Source organism: Pelobates fuscus, chromosome 6 (genome assembly GCF_036172605.1).
Source record: "Pelobates fuscus isolate aPelFus1 chromosome 6, aPelFus1.pri, whole genome shotgun sequence".
Classification (NCBI taxonomy): domain Eukaryota; kingdom Metazoa; phylum Chordata; class Amphibia; order Anura; family Pelobatidae; genus Pelobates; species Pelobates fuscus.
Genome location: NC_086322.1, coordinates 271,988,108 through 272,009,637, shown reverse-complemented (window position 1 = coordinate 272,009,637; position 21,530 = coordinate 271,988,108). Strand labels below are relative to the sequence as shown.

Here is a 21,530-nt window from a genome sequence, read left to right as displayed (position 1 = left end):
TTCTTGACACAGGAAATGGTCAAAGAAAGTCAAGTGTAGGAAAAATACATAAAAGACAAAGTAGTCCCTACGTCGTATTATATATATAAATAAAAAAAAACCAAAAAAAAAACGATCAGAAATAAAGAAAAGAAGAACTGATTCTGAGACAGGAAGAGAAGAGGAAACAATACGAAAAGGTTAAGTTTGGCGTGACAGTGTCGCTTTTAATTGAATACACCATCCAGAATCCTACATCCACAGGCAGGAAATTGTCACGTAAATCATATTATTTTAACAGAATGTTCTAATCTTTGGGAACACAAAATGCTTTGCAGGGCGATCTTTGTAACGTACAAATGAAATGAGGTCACTAAAAGTCAAGTGAAGAATACACATGATTTTTATTATTCACAGTTATTATCTATCTAGCAAATGCTGTATTGGAAGATTAAATACAGAAGCTGTTCTTAATTATTTAAACACTGATTTGATTTTTTTTTTTTTATATACACACACAAGTTATCGATCTGCAAGGTTGCAGGATATACACAAACCCTCAAATACACAATCATATGGTCCCAGTGCGTTCCTAGCCCATTCACATAGACCTGAAGGAAGTGGACATAGATGAACCGAGACACAGAGGGGCAAAAAGGAGCAGAAACAGAGCACATGCCGGTGCTGTTACACTGCGGGAATTGTGTTACCATTGCAAGGAACCCCTTTCAAAATGTGAAAAATTAGGGAACCAAACCTTTTTTTTTTTTTTCTTCTCAGCATAAATCCATAACATTAACAGCACTGAATAACTAAACCTTGAAGGCCTAGACTCCTGTCTAAAGTCAATAGGTCTCTGAAGAGGTTAAATACATACTGCAAAATGGTCGAGCTCCAATTATGCAAATATAAGGCTGAAAGCTGTACAGAGGACATTGTAATACTTTTTTTTTTCCAAGCAAAACATTCCAAAGTGTTTAGAAAGAATCTTGACAAGTGAAATACTTTGAAGCGATACTGTAAAGTGGCAGAATTTGTACTTTGCTGTGGTCTAAAGGATAAAAGATCTGCCCTGGATCATTAGCCTTGAACAGAACTCACCTCCACTGAAGATTAAGGGTTAAAAAGAGACACTGGACGTAAAAAATAAGTCTGAGCAAACTAGGTAGGTTAGACAAGTTTTCCCGTCTCGTGCAGGACTTAATAGTCAAGTAAGTCTTTAAGGAAGAGGAAGAAGAAGAAAAAAAAAAAAAAATGTTTAACCCCTTCAGTGTCAGAGTACACTTACATTATTTAAATTTTAGACCCTTATAATGTACTTTCTCAAGATTAGCAGTGTCATTTCTCTTCTAACAATTTCAGAAATGTAGACCTTGCTTCTAGTACCTCTACAACAGACGTGATCTACCAATGTTTGCTCAGATTAGGTATAACATGCTACCCCTTTCAGTGGAGATGTTGAAGATTATCATATCGTATAAATAATGCTAGCTGGTGCGGATCAGCTGAACAGCGAGAATGATGACCAGGCATGGCAGCCATCTGACTTACGCTCAAGCATCCTCGTTCAAGTTGAGAAAATCCTTGGATCTGTCCCGAGAAGCGGTGGTATTTACTAATCTGTATGCCAGTAGCCCCAGAATTGCATAGAGAGAAAATGACTGAAAATGGCAGCTCTCAATTCTGCACATTTTATTTTACAGGTGCGTTTTGTATTCAGTGCGCTGCTAACACACATGCATGATACGACAGAAGAGGAGTGAAGCAGGAGCTAAAATTGGGGAAGGAACAGCAGCAGTGAAGGGAATTTGTTAATTAAAAAAAGTCTCTTGTTTTGGGTTTTTAATTTAAAGGTAAGTTTTGGCATTCTAAATCAAAACATCCATAATTTCTCCCCCCTCCCACTGAGCCTGCCAGAACCTCAACCCTTCCCACCCCAATATAAAGTTCCATTCTGAGCCAAGTGTTCTTCCCTTCCCCTCAAAAAGATGAAGCAAATGCATTAAGCACAGCCAGACTCCTGGGAGGCCTCGTCATAATATGAACCAGGGGGTGTTCACAGCTGTTTCTGCAGGTCAGTCTACAAGTTTGCATATAAGTCTCCCTCCCCTTATGTCATGCTGCAGTTGAATTGGTCAGTAACTTAACAAAACTAGCAAACTAATTACCTGTGATAGAGCCAACCCGCCTGACCCCTCTTTGACAAATCTTGGGTCTGACTTTGTTATCCAACCAGTCTGTCAGTGCATCTACATGTCAATATGTCCACCCTAACCCTGTCCTCTGGTGGTCCTGTTTGTCAATAATACGTCTTTGCTCACATGGTCAGTTAATCAGTCCATACTTCTCTATATTAATTCATACTGAACACCACCCTGGTCTCCAAATAAATCAGTCCATACACTCTCCCGGGTCAGTCTGCCTGTGCTCCTTCTTGGCTGCCAGTCCCTCGCAGGCTCTAGTTACAGGTTACGGTTGACGGGTGTCACATAATTGCGTGGGAACATGCCGGTCTGCCCATGGCACGTTCCCTTCCACCAGTTTGGATCTGAGTTGTCCACCACCTGGATGAAGTCTCCTCGTCGAAATCCAAGTTCCCCATCTTCTTGGGGGTCAAAGTCAAACAGTGCCTGCACAAACGTAGGTTGCTGGGAAAATGAAAGTTCAGAGATCAGTTAGTCGTTTTTAATCTACTAAAAATTATCTGAATCACAGCAGTGTAGCCTATACAGTGCACATACGCATAGTATAATGCCACCGAGTGGCTGGAAGGTACACACAAGTCATAAAGAATATTATGTATAAGCAAACAGAAAGATAAGATGGTGATAAAACCTTCTTTCAGAGAATCTGTAAATTATAAGGCTACAGTATAGATGAGGGAAATTTGAAGAAAAAAAAAAAGTCTTGAATTACAGATACAGGGCTCTCCTGCTGTCCCACCCCTCTATATACCTGTGGTAAATTCGTTGCTCTTTCTCCCCCGTGTACCTGTGGCACCTGCTCGATGTCACGCAAGAAGATCTGCTGGTTCCGGGATACAGACGTAGACCGATGGTAATCCACTAATTCATTCAGGGAGTTGAACTTTACAACCCATAGGAAGTATTTTCCTGCCCCATCTCTCAGAACTTTGAAGTGCTGTACATCATTACCGAATCTATGAAAGAGTACGAAGAAGTTTCACTTGGGCCTAACAAGCTATGCACGTTTCATTACCCATCAGCATTTTCTGCCACTTAGTTCTCAGTAAGAGATAATATTGTATCCACCAGAGGTGGAGAATAAGCATGGAGATAAGAAAAACATTCCGGCTAGAACTCACTTGACAGATAGCGAGAAGTCCCCAGGCGCACTTTCACTTTCCCGGATTAAAAAGGCACCATCATGTCTCTGTTTACCGAGCATCTCCTCTGCTTTGGCACGTGGTATCTTTCCAAAAAACCACCTGTGGCAATACGATATCAGGAAAAGGAAAAAGCAAGACACAAAAGAAAGTGTGGTTAACACAGATCTGTGACAATTAAAATAAGAACCTGGTTAAATAGTTAATTTAAAAAATAAATAAATAAATGAACTTTTGCATTTGTATAAAACAAAATAATCTCTTTATATATCCATTCTGACATATACAATGATCAGTCACAACATTAAAACCACTGACAGGTGCAGTGATAACACACATTATATTCTTACAATGGCACCCGTCAAGGGGTGGGATATGTTAGGCAACAAGTGAACAGCCAGTTCTTGAATTTTACATGTTGGAAGCAGGAAAAATGGGCTAGCAATCTGACTGACCCTTGTCCCAGAGCAACTCCAAAACGGCAAAGTCTTGAGGGGTGATCCTGGTATGCAGTGGTTAGTAAATAAAAACATGGGATTTCTAGCGCTTGTTCAACGTCTATGTGGCAGCTCAGACTTCCCAAACCAGAGTCTCTTACGTCAGGCCATTGGTAGATATAGAAAGGGAATGCAGGGAAGCAGCGCCTTCACAAATGTCCTCAACTTAAATAAAGATGGAGCGATATGCAAAACAAGAGGACAAAAAAAACCTGAATGTGGTGTAGTATTGTTGATGCTGGTGATTATAAATACAAGTAAGGAAACGCACTTACAATCTTCTGGAGCTTGTAATCAGCACCAGGTATAAGCGCTTGGACGGTACAATCCCAGTTTGTGGATATGCTAATCTTGGTCTCAATCATGGGCGCCCAAGGCTCATTGGTGCACGTGCACACAGAAGAGCTTAATGCTGGCCATGATAGAAAGGTGTAAGAACCCACAGTGCATTGCAGTTTGCTGCATCTGGGGTGCATTGCTGCAGACCGATCGGAGTGCCCATAACGACCCGTTTACCACTGAAAGCGCAGTCAATGGGAATGTGAGCATCAAAACTGGACCATGGAGCAATAGAAGAAGGTTGCCTGGTCTGATGAATCACGTTTTCTTTTAGATCAGGTGGATGGCCGGGTGCGTGTTTGTTAGTTACCTGGCGACGGCAGCAGAACGCACTAGGGGCAGAAGTCAGGCCAGCAGAGGCAGTGTTATGCTCTGGGCAATGCTCTGCTGGGAAACCTTGGGTCCTGGCATTCATGCGGGTGTTACTTTGACACGTACCACCTACCTACAGATTGTTGCAGACAACATGCATCCCTTCACGGCGACTGTGTTACCTAATGGCAGTGGCCTCTTTCAGAAGGATAAGGCACCCTGACACACTACAAAAATTATTCAGGAATGGTTTAAAAAAAAAAAAAAAAAAAAAAAGAGTTCTAAATGTTACCTAGGCCTCCAAATTTCCAGATCTCAATCCGATTGAGCACCTGTGGAATGTGCTGGAACAACAAATTCAATCCATGGAGGCCCCACCTCACAACTTGCAGGACTTAAAGGATCTGCTGTGCCAGATACCACAGGACACATTCAGAGGTCTTGTGGAGTCCATGCCTCAATGAATCAGAGCTGTTTTGATAGGGAATCTACACGATATTAGGCAGGTGGTTTTAATGTTATGACTGATCCGTTTATAATTTCACTCTTCTGAGAAGAACTATTGTCTGATTTTCCCTATTATCATTGCACAGAGTGGCTTATAACAACAAACGTTGTTTTCACTACTTCCTTTGATTGGTCACTTTTGTCCAACCATTAGGAAGGATGGCTCTCATCCCCAGATAGAGCTTTGGCCAAACACACACACACACACACACACACACACACACACACACACACACACACACGGTTGGTGGCAAAGCCATGGGCTGCACAAACCCCAGATCACTAAACTGTTTGCCAGGCAGTATAATATGGCAATTATCAGTTCATTGAGCAGTTAAAATCATCCTGTGTGATGAGTGGAACTGCAGGTGGAGGATTCAATAATTATTCTATAAAATCGTGCGGGACAGATATTTATGGGATACTATCAGACGTGATAGGTGGAGCCCTTTCCTTTCCAGGTAGGGGTCTGACTGCTGCTTCAAACAGAGTCAAATGACTCAAAAACTATGGAATTGTGAGTTTACGCACAGGGTCTGCTCACAAGCTGTGCCACCAACACAATAATAAATACATCAGAATTATTTAATGGAATAAATACGCTAGAAATCTCCAAAGACAGGCACTGGTTCACAGCAAGGGGATGAGGAAAATAGGGTGAACAGAATAAGGATTAAAATCCAAGGTAGAGGAAAAGGTAGTAGTAGACACAAAATGGAAGCAGTCAGTAGAATGCTAATCTTAAACGTAGAACCAACAAATGGAGACATTAGACGGAGTAAATGCAGTAGGGGAGGGTATAATACAGATTTCGGAGGTTCCATTGTAGAGCTGATGATACTTACGGATGTGGCTTCATCTCTATGTAGTTTTTAGGAATAAATCCATCCTTTCCATTGAGCTCAGCTTTGTACCAGTTCTGGTCGCATTCTTCATTCAAAACCTGCCAAGACACAACATTTTCATTTTTTTTTTTAAAATAATTTATAGCTTTCACATCATAGATATAGGGAATGCCAAGCAAGCTCCACCTAACACCGTCGAATGTATCAAAGTCCATAATTAATTGCCATAGTGATTTATTTCTAGCTATCCAATTATTACTTTGGCAGGATCAGTAGAAGCATAAACGAGTTTTCAGAAAAAGGAGTGGCCTGCAAACTTTACTGATAAGGAACATGTTATTGATTCAAGCAATGATCATAAATTGTGTGAAGTTTCCTGGTGGGTCAACCCCTGACAAGATAACAAAACAAGATAAACGAGGTTACATTAATAAGGTCCATGTGTGAGTGGGCGTATCGGACTCTCCATTATCTAGAAACCAATTTGCAGGGGGTGTATTGAAGATGGGAAAAATAGGGATAAAGAATTTAAGGACTGATAGGTAACAATAACAATATGTAGATTTTTGGAAAGAGAGTGCAGATTTGAGGTAGGTCATTTGAGAATGGATCCATCAATGACTGCTGCCCGGCATGAAGATTAGAGAAGGGGAACGGACTTGGAATAGAGGAAATCTTGCCCAGTATGGTTGTGCTTTAACACAATGTTTTATGCTTTCTTTACAGTGCACAAACATGAAGTAAGTGGTGTTGCCAAGGGTTGGCGTAGTTCAACAGCAGCTGACGTAGAAATCTGGAGGCAAGTAAAAATGCAGATATGAAATCAGACAAGGACTGAATCTATCTTTCTCAGTCTTTGCGAGTCTTTTCCTGTATGCACCCCTAGTGTACCCTGCTGTATACCAGTATGTGATTGTGCTTTTTCTTCTCTAAAGCCACCATTTGTGTGTGCGCCGCTGCACTCCTCCTCTATTACCAGTCCAATAAAACAAAACGGAAAAACAAAAAAATATGTTCAGCTCAGTTAGAGTTTACAGACAACCGTAAATACTGCAAATTAAAAAAAAATGAAAATAAAAAAGTTTCAAAAGGAGAAATGGAAGTTTATAGTTCTATATGGGATTTGTCACCTCCCTGTGACCAAACAAATAATAATAATTTGATAATAAAAAAAATATGCATCTGCAACACACACACACACACACATAGCGTATGACAGCGTGCACAACCATGATACGAGAACAGGATACAATGTGCTCATGAAGCATATTACTATTGTGGTCAGAGAGGTGTGCACAGGATAGAGCAGGTCCTTCATGGAGATTGTAAAAACCACAATTGCACTACGTACTCTTTGACAATGATCAGAAGCTTGTATAGCCTTCGTACTGTACTACAAATATGCAATATCCAAATGGCAGCTTTGTACGTCAATCAAGAATTCAGCAACATCAACACCGACGGCACAGGCAACCAAAATAGAAATTGAAAACCTAGTCGCCGGCAACAATAACTTAACAGACAAAACAATGATGAGCAGTGACTTGGCATATTATTATTGGTGACGCTCCGGGTTTATTTTCCTCCTCTCACATACGCTAGCAGAAAAGTATGGCCATAAAGCCACTGTCTGTTTACGCAATTGCGTCCAAGTGTGACTTGTACAGATAACAGTCTTTACACTAGATTTCACACTTTCTCTTTAAGAGTCCCTTATCGTACAGTTGCCAGTGTTATGGCTCGTACAGCACATGGTGCATTTATCACTCGCCTAAGTATTCAAAGCATGCAAAAGGAGATTCCAGCCCTCTCCCTCCCTTCCAACCCGTAAGAAGTCCATCTAAACTCATCTCCTCAAAAGAAAAAAAAAGAAAAAAAACCACACATTTCTGAAGAACCCACCGTCACTGTGCAATGACACAACCAATATAATGTGACACGGTTCTCCCCTTGGTAATTGGACAAATGAAACTAGGCACACAATACAAAAAAAATAAGAATTACACGTAAAACATGGCAGCAAAAAAAACTAAAAGTTGATGAGTAGAGGGGGAAGTGGGAGGAAATTGTCTTTCTTCGTGTTTGCTTTGAAGATAGATAAAGAGAGAGAGAGAGAAAGGGGAAAAAAAAAAGACCACCCTCTCTATATGATTCACCAGTTTGTAACACTGTTCTAAGCACATTATTCACACTATAGCTCATTGTAGTGGTTATAGTGCCAAAAGTCAACAGGCACCCCCACCTTACTACTGCCGTCCCAGGTGCAGGAAAGCACACCCGATTATGCAGATGTGTAGTTCGATGAAGAAGGGATTAAACTATGAGACCTGGGGAAAGCAAACAGGATGGCCCTTAATACTTATAGCACCATAGACATTACAATGTGCTACAGTAATTAAGTGCTGTATCAAGTGGTAAATAAATCAATGGTTTACAAATTCAGATTGATAATTAGAGAAGACAGGTATTTTTTTTTTAAAAAGAGTAATACAAGAAATTTTAAATAAAGTGTAAAATATCAAATACTCCGAACACGTATTTAAAATTTCTTTAAAAATTACATAATGCTTGAGCCCTTTTGTGAAAAGTCTTCCTTTAATACATGTTCAGACAGTTTTAGATACTAGACTATACTAAGCCTACTAAATTAATTCACGATGAATCATACTATGATAGATCATATGGCGAGATCAGAACACTTTTTTTGCTGACGCTTGCCTCCTAACTGAACAATCAGAGGCGCACACACATCAGAAAAAAACAAAACACTTTTTTTTTCCTGTTATGAGTAAAGCATGCATACATCCAACCTAATCTTATTTTTGAAAGTTGCCATTGTAAACATTGGAATTGGTGCCTGGAATGGAGTCTCCCGTCCAACGTATGCCAATATATATGTTAGAAAAGCAACCCAGACTATCCTGAGGAAGCTCCTGGTCTACTTCTCTATGTGACACAGAGCAATTCAGATCTCTGCTTTCTCTACAGCAATAAGGCGAAAGCCCAGAGCATTAAATTATTTAAAGATTAAAAAACAAAACAAACAAACAAAGAACACTTTCTTTTTTTCAAAATCCATCTTTTTCTAGTGATTCATAATAGTAATCTTCATTATCATTTATTATAAATTAAATTACTTCACCATGAACTGTAACTTGTGGTTTTCCCCCAAAAAAATTATAATTGAATCCTTTTTTTTTTAAATGGGACACTCCAAACCCTAAAGCACTTGGCTTGCTGAAACGCTTATGTGTAAGAGTGTCCTCATATTTTATTTTGTGAAAAAGTACAGATTTCAACAGAAATTGGAACTTTTATAAATGAACCAAGTTACACCCCCATCAGCTGTCAAGACAACTGGTCCTGTTACTTGCTGGTTCTTTAGCTCGGTGGAGCTGAACTCAAAAGTCAGGCAACTGCTCAGAGCTCCTGCCTTGCAAAGACTTCTCATTGAGCTGCACTGGGAAGTCTGTGATTGGACGGTCACAAAAAGTATGGTAGGGGTTAGAAGGGGAGGGCTTGCAAAGGCTTCAGACAAGAGACCTGAAGCTTTTGCTAGCTGTTTTTCAATATACCTTCAATAAAAAAAAAGCATTATTAAATGCATGCATGTTTTAATTGGAGGTATATCTATTAAATAGCATTTTATTTTTCCCTTTAAATCTCATATGCAGACTGACATTTCTAAAAAAAAATTGTGTTTGGGCATTGAAATGTTCCTTTAACTGTGCATGCCTTAGGCTACTTAAAAGAACATTATGGCGTTAATAATGCTATAGTGTCCTAGTCCCATACTAGAATTGGTCTGGGGGCCTTTAATGGTCTTTTAACCCACATTATTACCTTCAATAAGGAGCACCGGTTCCATCCTGAGTTTGCACACTAAGCTTATATGCTTATAATAATTCAGAGCCAGATATTGCCAATCTGATAAGCCACTGGGCCACAGAGGCTGTCTTGACTGTTATATTTACAGTAACTTTGTGTTTGTAATTTTTCCAATATTCTTTAAAAAGTTACCAACAGTTCTACATACCAAGCTTGGCAAATTTCTCAGAGAAAGATTTCACTCACCTTCAGAATGTCCCCTCGTTTGAAGCTCAGTTCATCGTCCGCAGTGGCTTTGAAGTCATATTTCGCTATGGCCTCCATGGTGGTTTCAACTTCCCTGTGGAGGCCACACAAAGAGAAGGGCTTGTCCCCCTTCGCTGCCCGCACCTTTGGTATGCCACTAGAGAAAAGTCCCAAATGTCAAGTGTCTGGCCACCACCACGATAGGAGGGAAATTTAGTTGCAGCCTGCAAGAACAAAAGAGAAAATAATGGAAAAGTGAGGAAAACTGGTGAAAGTGACAGAAGTTAAAACTCAAAATCTTCATAAAAGAAAAAAAAACAAAACAAAAAAACAACAACTTAACAAATGTCTAAGATAATTTATTTACAGCCAATGGTAACCAACAAAATGACTGCCATCAATTACACGTTAACGCCAAAAATCTTTACGTGTGAAAATCACACAAAATAATAAAAACACATTTATAAAAACCCCTTAAGAAACCTAGAAAGGAATGTTACTGGGTATTCTGCCTCACTATATACCAAAGAAGTCATCTTAACATGTATCCCTAGGACTTCCTTTTCCACGCCAAAATTCAAAATGAAAATATCTCAGTTGGGCTTATTGTATGTATGAAATATTTATATGAGGCAAAATAACTGCTCGTTAACAAGTGGCCATCTCGAACACAAATACGGTACATTTGCTGATTGACGGGGCCGGCGACATAAATGTTTGTGATGCAAAGTCAAACTGCAACCATGACAATGAATTCCACAAGCTAGGAGGGCGAGGTGGTCTTCTCATATGCAAGATAAATTCAACACAGACAGCATTTCAAACAGGTTACATACACATTTGGCATGTCAGTCCTCTTCTAGTGAGATACAGAAAGAAAGTAGGAGAAGCATAAGTGAGAAGGAGAGTCAGGCAGGCGGAGGTATGACTACAAGGGAGTATTGTGAATGGACGTTGGTGTATACAGGAAGGGTCAATAGCAGAGAACTGCTTAAAATTCTATTAGCATTGAATACAGCCGTGCTTCGTTCAGAGAATCAGAAGTTAACCCAAAATGAAAGTGCTGCAGAAGATGATTCAGAATGGCCAAACATAGGTAACCAACAGGGTGGCAGAGCACATGTGGGCAAGAGAGAATAATCTGTGCGGTCAAAGAGATGCTATAGACAGATCACGGAGAACACCTGACAAACAACAAGCTGAATGACTATGGCACAAAAGAAAAGCCCCAAACTGGACCTAGAGTTCTTTAGGTCATCTGTTTCTTTTAATCTTGTGAAGACATACAGATCGCTAAGAAACCTCCTTCAAAATCACAAAACCTTGACTGTCAGAAGACCTAGTCATCCTTAGATCAGGGGTAAGTAGCAGGTAGCTCTCTAACAATAGGAGGACTACAACTCCCATGATAACAATCAGGGGCAATGCTAGGGAAAAAAAAAAAAGACCATGGATCTGTCACTTGAAAACTATTTTTTTTTTTTTAAATCCAATTATCCTTCCATCAAGTTTTGCATGGACATTTTCCATCAAAGAGTGGCGGATTTGCAAATATTTTTTGAAATTCCCATTTTTAAGATGTGGGAATGCTAAATGTCTCCATACACATTGGGGAAATCTGAGCATCCTCTATACCCTCCCAAGGCAGGGATGAAGACGTAATTACGATAGAAGACTTACAATACTTGCAAATGCACGGTAAGCCAACCCACCATCTTACTTCCAAGGCATGAGATCTTGTAATGCCTCCACTTTAAAAGATCATATTGTATTTTTGATTATTTTTTTTTTCTAAAATTCAACTTAACAACGAATCATTATTTTTAGGTATCTTAATACCCAAGAAAGTAATCTCGTCATTCAGAAAATATAAAGAATGCAACAAAGAAATGTTACCCCGTAAAAGGCTAATTAGGAGTGCTTGGTTTTTGGGAAGTTAGGTTCACTTTATGAATGAACCTATATTTATTAACTCCACAAGCCGTGATGTATTAAACAACCCATTCCTCAGCCATATACATGCACCTTGCTTCTGTGCAGGGAGTGAAGCAAGGAAGACCATAGAGACTAACTGTGGGTTTTCAAACACTGTCTGAATAAGGTACATGTTTATGGTTGAAGGCTCCTGTTATATACCGAAAGGTAGTGATTATTGTTCACATATACTTTGCTTGAAAAACAACTATTTCCTTTCAAAACTTCAAAGAATTATTATATCAAAACATTGTTTTGAACAGACAGTTGTCCTGTAATGTAATACTTGAACACGGCCTTATTTTTCATTGCTTTGAGAATTGAGCAGATTGCAATGTTCCGGCTCTGGTTGGACCAAATTCTAGTTAGCATATACTCGTGTGAAAATTAGAAGCGTTGGAAAAGATGAGGGAGCATGGTGTCCTACAGTTTATCACATGCAGGATCTCCAAAACATCTCAACGGAACAGAAAGGGTATTGAAAGAGGGATGAAGATTTGTCAAAAACTCTCACCATCCCCAAACACCCATGGAGGAAGACAGATGGTCAGCAGGGAACGGGACAGTTTGACCCAATGAACCCTAATGCTATCATCTGAGGACCAAGGCACAAGGGAGATAAAAAAAAAAAAAAAAAAGCAAGAAGCTCAGGACATATATCATCCAATGCCAAACTGGAGAGAGGTCCTATCAAAAAGAAAAATGAAGAAGCTTTAAAAAGGCGAAAAAAAAATCAAATACAGAGCTAGGACTTTGACTTTTCTTTTTACAAAGGACAATAGAAAGTAAAACAATTGCACCAAAACAAAGGAGGCAGTTATAGAATGTATTACTAAAAGCTTCTTGTACGCGCTCACATATGCGAAAGGTCGCAAAGTATTGTTTATGTGACAATGTGGTGGAAAGGCACAGAGCACGAGTAGGACGTGAAGATCCAAAGAAGAGACGAGCTATTTACGCCTAGTGAATGATGGAGTTGGAGTACTGGTTTATGCGGATGACATGGAGGGTTCTGCCTCCTCCCTTGTGTTCTCACAACAAACTGAATTACACTGGAACAGATGATCAATGTTTAGAGAGAGCTCCATGGAGACCTCTTATCTCTACAATAGACATCTGAGCAGTGCCAAGGTTTCTCAGAGCTTTCAGACAAAAGCATTGGGAAAGCAACAGACGTGGTATAAGGTACATGAACGGTATAGACACATGATGGGGTTACATACCAAAGAATCAATTTTTATTAACCTTCTGATTCAATACTTAAAAGGACACGGTGAGCACTATAACCATTTCATCTCATTGAATTGGTTATAGTGCTTGGATTACCCTGGCACTGTCCCTATAGTCAGTGTGTCACCGTTTTCGAGAATTTTACCACAAAATGAGAGTCCCTGGCCACCCACAGACTGGCTCCTGTTAGAGGCAGAGATCGTTTTCTCCTAACCATACCAATTCATACCAGCAATGGGTGGTATAATAGGCTGAAAGCAGTCAGCTTACTCAGCCAATCACAGCCAGCCATTTCTGTTCAGGCTAAAGCTCGCTCATTAGTCCAAGCAGCACAGAGGGGATGGTGCTGCCGAGGACTCCCGTTTAGCTTTAAAACATTAAAAACTGAACGGAAGGAATGTGCCACCGCACTCCAGACACTATAACCACTTCAATGAGATTCATAAGTCACAGTGCCTACAGGGTCCCTTTAACACAGTGATTTTGAGCAACTATGTTAAAAAACAAACAAAAAAACAACAACCAACCAAACAAAAAACAATGAACCAAAACAGATATCGAATTAGGAACTAATTTAAACTGAAGATGGAAAGCCAGGGAAGGGAGGGGAGAAACTCAAAGAAAAAGATGCAATCTGTGTGTTCTAGTACGACCATGTTTATTTTTAGATCATCTTTGAGCAAAAAAACAAAACAAAACACATTTTAGCATAGTATCCCTTCATCACAGGGACAGAATACTTTCCCAGAAATGTTTGTTCATTGCTCACAGATGCATTGAAATACGTTGGTCTCACATCTGAACGCAGATGTCTTTCTCTGTAATATTATATAATAGCACTGACAATGAATAGCAACACTGTAAAATGTTGACAGTAATGCAATTAAAGGACCACTATAGGCACCCAGACCACTTCAGCTTAATGAAGTGGTCTGGCTGCCAGGTCCATCTAGGGATAACCCTGCCTACTGTAAACATAGCAGTTTCAGAGAAACTGCTATGTTTACATTAGGGTTAATCCAGCCTCTAGTGGCTGTCGCATTGACAGCCGCTAGAGGCGCTTCCGCACTTCTCACTGTGATTTTCACAGTGAGAAGACGCCAGCATCGATAGGAAAGCATTGATAATGCTTTCCTATGAGACTGGCTGAATGCGCTCGCGGCTCTTGCCGCGCATTCAGCCGATGACGGGGAAAGGAGGAGGAGAGTCTCCACCGCCGAGGGAGCCCGGCGGTGGAGAAAGGTAAGTGTTTACCCCCTTCCTCTCCATCCAGCCTGGCGGGAGTGGGACCCTGAGGGCGTGGGCACCCTCAGGGCACAATAGTGCCAGGAAAACTAGTATGTTTTCCTGGCACTATAGTGATCCTTTAAGTAAACACTCCAGGCACCATAACCACTAAAACACAATGAAGTGGTTATGGTGCCATGAGGGCCCTTTCACCCTCTTAGTTTAATTGGTCAAATCATTTTAATTTGACAACTTGATTGGTTCCCCTGATCACCAGCACTAAAGCTGATCTTCTCCTGCAAGAGAAGCCAGAGGTCTCAAAATAGCTAAGCAAAGCTGATACAGGACCACGTTCATTAGGGGAGAGCGCCACACGCACGTAAATACAGCCAACAAGACTGTCCACAAATAAAATCCCAGAAGCAAGGTATGTGGCTGCAACCCTGGTAAGTTGTGAAACCGTATAAAACAGTCTGACATATTACACTGAGAAACTGCAAGGGCACTCTTGGAACAATCACCACTACAGCCTGTGGGTGCATGACCGGCCCAACGCATTATGGAGCCGTGAAGTCACCCACAATTTGGAAATCCGGCAGAGGTAAGTGCATTTATTTGTTTTTACTTACTTTTGCTGTGTCGTCACTCCAGCAAACGCTGCAATAGCAGTTACTGGGCTGAAGGAACAGTTTCTTCCACAGAACTGACAGTTCCTCTTTAATACACGTATCAGGACATTACAATGCTATGTGTGATTACTAAACAATCAAAGCACATACAACTCACAGAAACCTTTATTATTGCTGTAATTACACGATAAGCCAAGTAGGGCAACAGATATACAAGTGAGCATGACTGGTTGAGTCACTTTCTGGTTTGCCGATAGCATACAGTGCAAGCCGCGCAGCCTTGTATTTGCCAGCAAATTAAAATGTGAGTATGTTAAATATTGCTCTTAAAATATTAAGAATAAATAAAATCTAACATGAAGAGTCTACCTAATTCGTCCTATCCTAATGCTTCAAAAACAGGTAAAACAACGGATCGTCACTGGAACCTACCTCCTTTATCTTATCAAAGAGCGTATAAAACAAGTCAAGAAAAACACAGCCAGAACAATACATTAAAGGAACACTTCAGTGTTAGAAATACAAAGATGTTTTCCTAACAATAAAAAGTGTCCCTCTGCCTTCCATGACAGGGTTAAAAAAAAAACAACAAAAAAAAACCTTTCAGTCACTTACCGAATACCAGCGCCCATGTCCCTGGGTCGGGCTACTCATGCGTTAGGCTCTCCCGATAGGAAAGCATCCCTCTTTATGGGGATTTAGAAGATGTTGGACGTTCTCATACAAAGCACCCGAACTCCCTGAAAGTACAGGAAGCCCCTCTATTGGCTGTCTGGTAGACAGGCAATAAAGGCAGTCTTAGCACTGCAAAGTGAAGATTGCAGTTTCTTTAAAAACGGCAATGTTTTACATTGCAGGGATAAGGGGGACAGGGACACTGCACCCAGACCACTTCAATGAGATGAAGTGGTCTGGATGCCTATAGTGTCCCTTTAAATCCACAGCACCGTAGCACATAATGTAACGTTTTACAGTCCAATACAGCTGTGCACCCATCAGGAAATGTGTTGCATTAGTTTAGAGGCCTACAATTTGTAAACAATTTATGTGACAGTTGCCAACCAGCAATTTGCAACATGATGGACACATCTTAAAACTATCTACCTCTCATATTCTTTAAACAACCGAAACGAAAAGAAATATACCGTAGTTCTTATATGTTTATACAGTATTTATCTAAAAATGAATGGCCCAAGCTGGCATACAAAGCACAGAGTGTCATTATCCAGAAGGGCCTGCAAAGGCATGTGTTTTATTCTTATATTTGCTGCTAGTCTGGGTTAACAATTCAATATTTTTTTACGGAGAAAAATCAAGAATGAAAGTATCGCAATGTTAGCATGCTGACCGGTCCACTTAAAAAAATGTCCAAAATGACGTATTTCCATTGCTATGTCAACTGTATAACTGCTCATTATTTATTTATTTATTTATTTATTAAAAATTCTTAAGAAACGCAGTCTTATTACCCATAGGGTCTCGATGCGCATACCAGCAATAAAAAACAGACAAAACAATATCCAGCAAACAACAGCATTATAATCACATGCATTTGGACCAAGTTAAAAATTTTCATGTCATCCCGTACGCCTGAGCAAATAAAGCTGTTTTTAAGCTCCGGCGGAACTTCAGTAGATCGTTCTCAAGCCTTACTGACAGTTGGTGGCCAGTGGTAGCTTGCTTGTCTAAAGCCTTACTGACAGTTGGTGGCCAGTGATAGCTTGCTTGTCTGAAGCCTTACTGACAGTTGGTGGCCAGTGATAGCTTGCTTGTCTGAAGCCTTACTGACAGTTGGTGGCCAGTGATAGCTTGCTTGTCTGAAGCCTTACTGACAGTTGGTGGCCAGTGGTAGCTTGCTTGTCTAAAGCCTTACAGAGAGAACTGCTCTGAAACATATCAGACTGGTCCCACCCATACGGGCAGTCCAGATCCGAAATGCCAGCAAGTTCCCTCTGCACGAGAGACACAGCAACCCCAGACGATCGTTTCAGCCTTGTTAGGCATCATCAGTGAGGAGGGATAATCCAGACGTGGACCCCTTGCTCTAGGTGCCTAGGGAGATATCAGCTATGCCTCACTGATGATGCCTAACAAGGCTGAAACGATCGTCTGGGGTTGCTGTGTCTCTCGTGCAGAGGGAACTTGCTGGCATTTCGGATCTGGACTGCCCGTATGGGTGGGATCAGTCTGATATGTTTCAGAGAAGTTCTCTCTGTAATGGCACAAGATGAGCAAAAAACAGCTTGAGAACTGAGCGGTGACCGACCGAAGGGCAGGCTATTTCAGCTGCTGCCCGTTCTCAGTATTCTCTTGCGACCCATTTTTTAATTGCCAGTAAGAAGATGCAGCAATGCTAATATTGCACGATTAAATGTCTTCCTGACAGCCAATAGAGGCGCTTCCTCTAGGAGAACAGAGTCAAACTCACAGCTAACCTCCATTTGATTGGAGGAGCACAGCACTGGCCATGCATGTGCTTATCCCCCCCCAATGCACCTCTATGAGGAGCATTCCATTGGATGAGAGACAAGAGTTGCTGTGACGTTGTGCAAGGTGAACAGAGCGGCTGATGGGACTGCATCACGATGTGTGATAAAAGGTGAGCAAAACCATTTTTATTTAGACATGGGGGTCTTAAACTAAATGCGTAGAAGAACACTATAGCATTAGGGACGCAGTGTTCCTTTAATTCAACACTCCCGCAGCACACTCATACTTATCATTCTAACCCCTATTATATGGCAAACCCGATTTATCACCGCAAACATGTTATATAAACCTCATTTTAATACGTACTTACACTTCCTTATGAGGAGTGTCCATTGACCTTTAAATATATGTGTGCGTATACAAAGAAAGCCTACTTTTTATGAGATATGAACCATGTGTGGCACAAAAGAAAGACTGGGCTTACAGAGGAGCTTATAATAGGTATAGTGGAGTAAGTAGTCAGTGGAGGAAAGGGGACAGGTATGATGAAGGCTCAGGTGCTTAACAATGAGAGGGAATGCTTTCTGAAAAACATCTGTCAATGTAGAAGCTGGGGCAATATAAGCTTGCTTTAGGTCTACTGATAAGATTTGATAATACCATTAGCGGCCTTAGTATGAATTCGTGGCTTCTGGAATATCAAATTAAAGGAACACTATAGTCACCTAAATTACTTTAGCTAAATAAAGCAGTTTTAGTGTATAGATCATTCCCCTGCAATTTCACTGCTCAATCCACTGTCATTTAGGAGTTACATCACTTTGTTTCTGTTTATGCAGCCCTAGCCACACCTCCCCTGGCTATGATTGACAGAGCCTGTATGAAAAAAAAAACTGGTCTCACTTTCAAACAGATGTAATTTACCTTAAATAATTGTATCTCAATCTCTAAATTGAACTTTAATCACATACAGGAGGCTCTTGCAGGGTCTAGCAAGCTATTAACATAGCAGGGGATAAGGAAATCTTAATTAAACAGAACTTGCAATAAAGAAAGCCTAAATAGGGCTCTCTTTACAGGAAGTGTTTATGGAAGGCTGTGCAAGTCACATGCAGGGAGGTGTGACTAGGGTTCATAAACAAAGGGATTTAACTCCTAAATGGCAGAGGATTGAGCAGTGAGGCTGCAGGGGCATGTTCTATACACCAAAACTGCTTCATTAAGCTAAAGTTGTTCAGGTGACTATACTGTCCCTTTAATTGTCTTCCACAAAACATGTAACTGATCAACCTATAGATTGTGCTGGTGGGTGAAATTATGTATACTTCCTCTAAAATGAAACCACTTGCAGTTGCCTACCCACATACGACAGGTTACATCCTACATTAAATAGGTGTAATTTCAGGTCGAATGGCTGTGTGGGATTTTTGGTGGCAGCCATTTATTATTATTTTTTTTAAAAACATTTTGAGGGGGACGGAAGGCTAAACTAAAAGGGTTATTCTATTCACTAGAGTGAGAATTTAAAGTAAATTTCAAAGAGAAGGCCAAAAATAGCAGGATTGGAAGCATAGCTAACTTGAAGTTTATTTTCAAATCAAGCTATTTTGGCTTTAATTTTAAATTCACTTTAGCTAAAACCCGTGCTTTTGTTAACATTCTGTCTTGGTCACGGCTTAAAGGGGCACTCCACTGCCCAAATACAAAATAAATCAAAATCCCTGTTTAGTAGATATAACCCAAAATGACAACTTGCAGTCATTTAATTATGTATTTTTTCATTGGAGTTCTATATAAAAACAGCCTGCAAAATTTGCAGTTCTAGTGTCTGCAGCCTTAACAAGCCCTCCCCCTTCTAACTCCGCCCAGACTTTCTGTTGCTGTCCAATCACAGACATCCCAATACGGCTCAATGAGAAGTCTTTGTATGTCAGGTGCTCTGGGCAATTGCTGCCTCTTGAGGTCAGCTGCACTGAGCTAAACAAACCCGGAAGTAACATTACCTGTTGTCTGCTTGAAAGCCAAAGGGGTGTAACGAGTTTAATTTATAAAAATGTATATTTCTATTGAAATCTCCACTTTTTGCAAAATGAAAAGAAAAAAAATAAATCACACGTTTTACACATAAAACTTTTCAGCAAGCTACAGTTGTTTAGGGGTCTGGAGTGACCCTTTAAAATGTCATGTTTTATGCTACTGGAAGCCTGGAGGATCCATGCACCAGGAGAGAATGTCGACTAGACAGTTAAAATTTGACTAGCCAATGGCTAGTGGCAAACTCTCATCTAGATCATTGTAGAAATAAAGCACACAGCACTTCAGCCCGGCCATAACAGAATCGCTTCCATTCAGCAACTAAGAGGCATCGTGGACAAAACACCGTTATAAATGCTCTATCAATGAAAGAAATGCTGATAGAATTACAGAAGCTTTTATTTCTTGCTGATATTAGCAAATGCTTAGAAACTCAATAGCAGCAATCAATAGATAGACAATAATCTAATAAAAAAATAACGTACTGCCCTTTAAAAAATTAAAATTAAAAAATAAGGTTGGACTGAGGCAACTCTCACTTCCTCCGAAAGAGAACAAGTTCAGTTAACCGTTTCAGTCCAGAAGTTGTTTTGTCCGAGTTTACATAGGGCAACGAATTGAGAACTGTGCAATTTTTAAACGGACACTATAGTCACCGGAACAACTACAGCTTGCCTTCAGGCATTTTCATGCAAACGTTTACATTGCCCCTAGTGACACCTCCAAGTGGCCACTCCTCAGATGGCCACTGGAGGGGCTTCCTGGCTCAGTGAAGCTCAGTGAAGCAAAGTAGGCAGCACGCTCTGCATGGGGACGCTAAATTTCCCTCATAGACATGCATTGATTCAATGCATATCTATGAAGAGGTGCTGATTGGCCAAAACGGTGTTTGGCCCCGCCCCTTGCCAATTTTAGCCAATCCAATGCTTTCCATATGGGAAAGCATTGGATTGGCTAAAAGTCATCAATTCGGATGTCACCAGGGGGGCGGAGCCAGTGCCGGTGGACCAGCGTGGTGCTGGAAATAAATGGTGGGTTTTGCACTTTAGGGTCAGAAATCCATGTTTGTGTTCCTGACCCTATAGTGCTCTTTTAAAGACTTTGAAATAAACTGGTTATTATAGTGAAAAAACGTGGGTGGAAAATAACCTTTCCAAAGAGGAACTGCTCGATGTGCACTTTTTAAACTAGAGAAAAAAAAAGGCACTAAATTGTTTAGTAACAGTAGTTAGAGCATCTGTCAACCCCATATCAAAAATGAGTATTTCATAAAGGCATCTTTATGAAATACTCAGCAACTGATTGCTATAATTCCACTGAAATTCCAACCCAGTCAAAGATATTTTCCCCCTGCTTTTCCTCAAGCATATCATTTTTCCCAGCCATCACTAGAGGTGGTTGTAGGGGAGAATGCTTTCTATGGAGGATCCTGCGGCCTCAATGCTGTACACTTGCGCATGCACGAGAGTGCTACGCTGACGTCGGCTCCTGGCAGCTTTAGCGCAATGAGCTGAAGAGGGCTGGATCGAAGAGAATGGTGGCTCCCGCTGGGGACTCGTTCAAGCAAGTTATCATCTTTCCCAGCCCCCCTATGGCAATCTGACCCCCAGCTGTGATGTCACTGTCAGAGGTATTTGCAAATTACGCAAAGACCCCAGATGGTGAAATAGCCACTTTAAAGAAATCTTAATCACCAAGGAAATTCCACACAGAATAATTCATTGTTGCCAAACTTGTCCGGAATTTATTGGGGAGCCACAAATTTTAGACCAACATACCCAACTTGTAAAATTACCCAAGTGGGCTATGCCGTTCCTGGCAATTTCCTACGTATTCATGGTTTAGATTGCAACCCTCATCCTGTTAACTACAGAATTGCAAAATTTAGCAGTACTGATAATACGATGTGGTAACAGATCCTCTTCTGAGACAACTTGCCTTAGAATGTTCAGGCAACCCACCGAAGCTTGTTAATCGTGTTAAAACAAACTTAGCTCATTTCCTTATTCTATGATTCCAAATAACCTATTTTGCCGTTTTACTTCCTCGTACACTTATCACAGATCTATAAAAGGAGCACTTGATCTCTCGCTGTGACATTTCTTAA

At 40.6% G+C, this 21,530-nt stretch overlaps 1 protein-coding gene across 2 annotated transcripts in view; it reads right to left on the bottom strand.

The window, feature by feature from the left end:
- Positions 1 to 364: 364 nt before the first annotated feature.
- The window catches only part of GRB2 (growth factor receptor bound protein 2), a 35,985-nt gene continuing 14,819 nt past the window's right edge, over positions 365 to 21,530 (bottom strand). Inside the window, exons 2-6 of one of the 2 annotated variants that reach the window (XM_063459142.1) lie at positions 9,900 to 10,123; positions 5,826 to 5,923; positions 3,305 to 3,427; positions 2,935 to 3,139; positions 365 to 2,627 (exon numbers count right to left, since the gene is read on the bottom strand). In XM_063459142.1, the coding sequence (XP_063315212.1) occupies positions 2,442 to 2,627; positions 2,935 to 3,139; positions 3,305 to 3,427; positions 5,826 to 5,923; positions 9,900 to 9,977 (690 nt within the window). In that variant the 5' untranslated portion in view covers positions 9,978 to 10,123 and the 3' untranslated portion in view covers positions 365 to 2,441. The remainder of the gene's footprint in view (positions 2,628 to 2,934; positions 3,140 to 3,304; positions 3,428 to 5,825; positions 5,924 to 9,899; positions 10,124 to 21,530) is intronic. The other variant, XM_063459143.1, reaches the window with a different exon arrangement.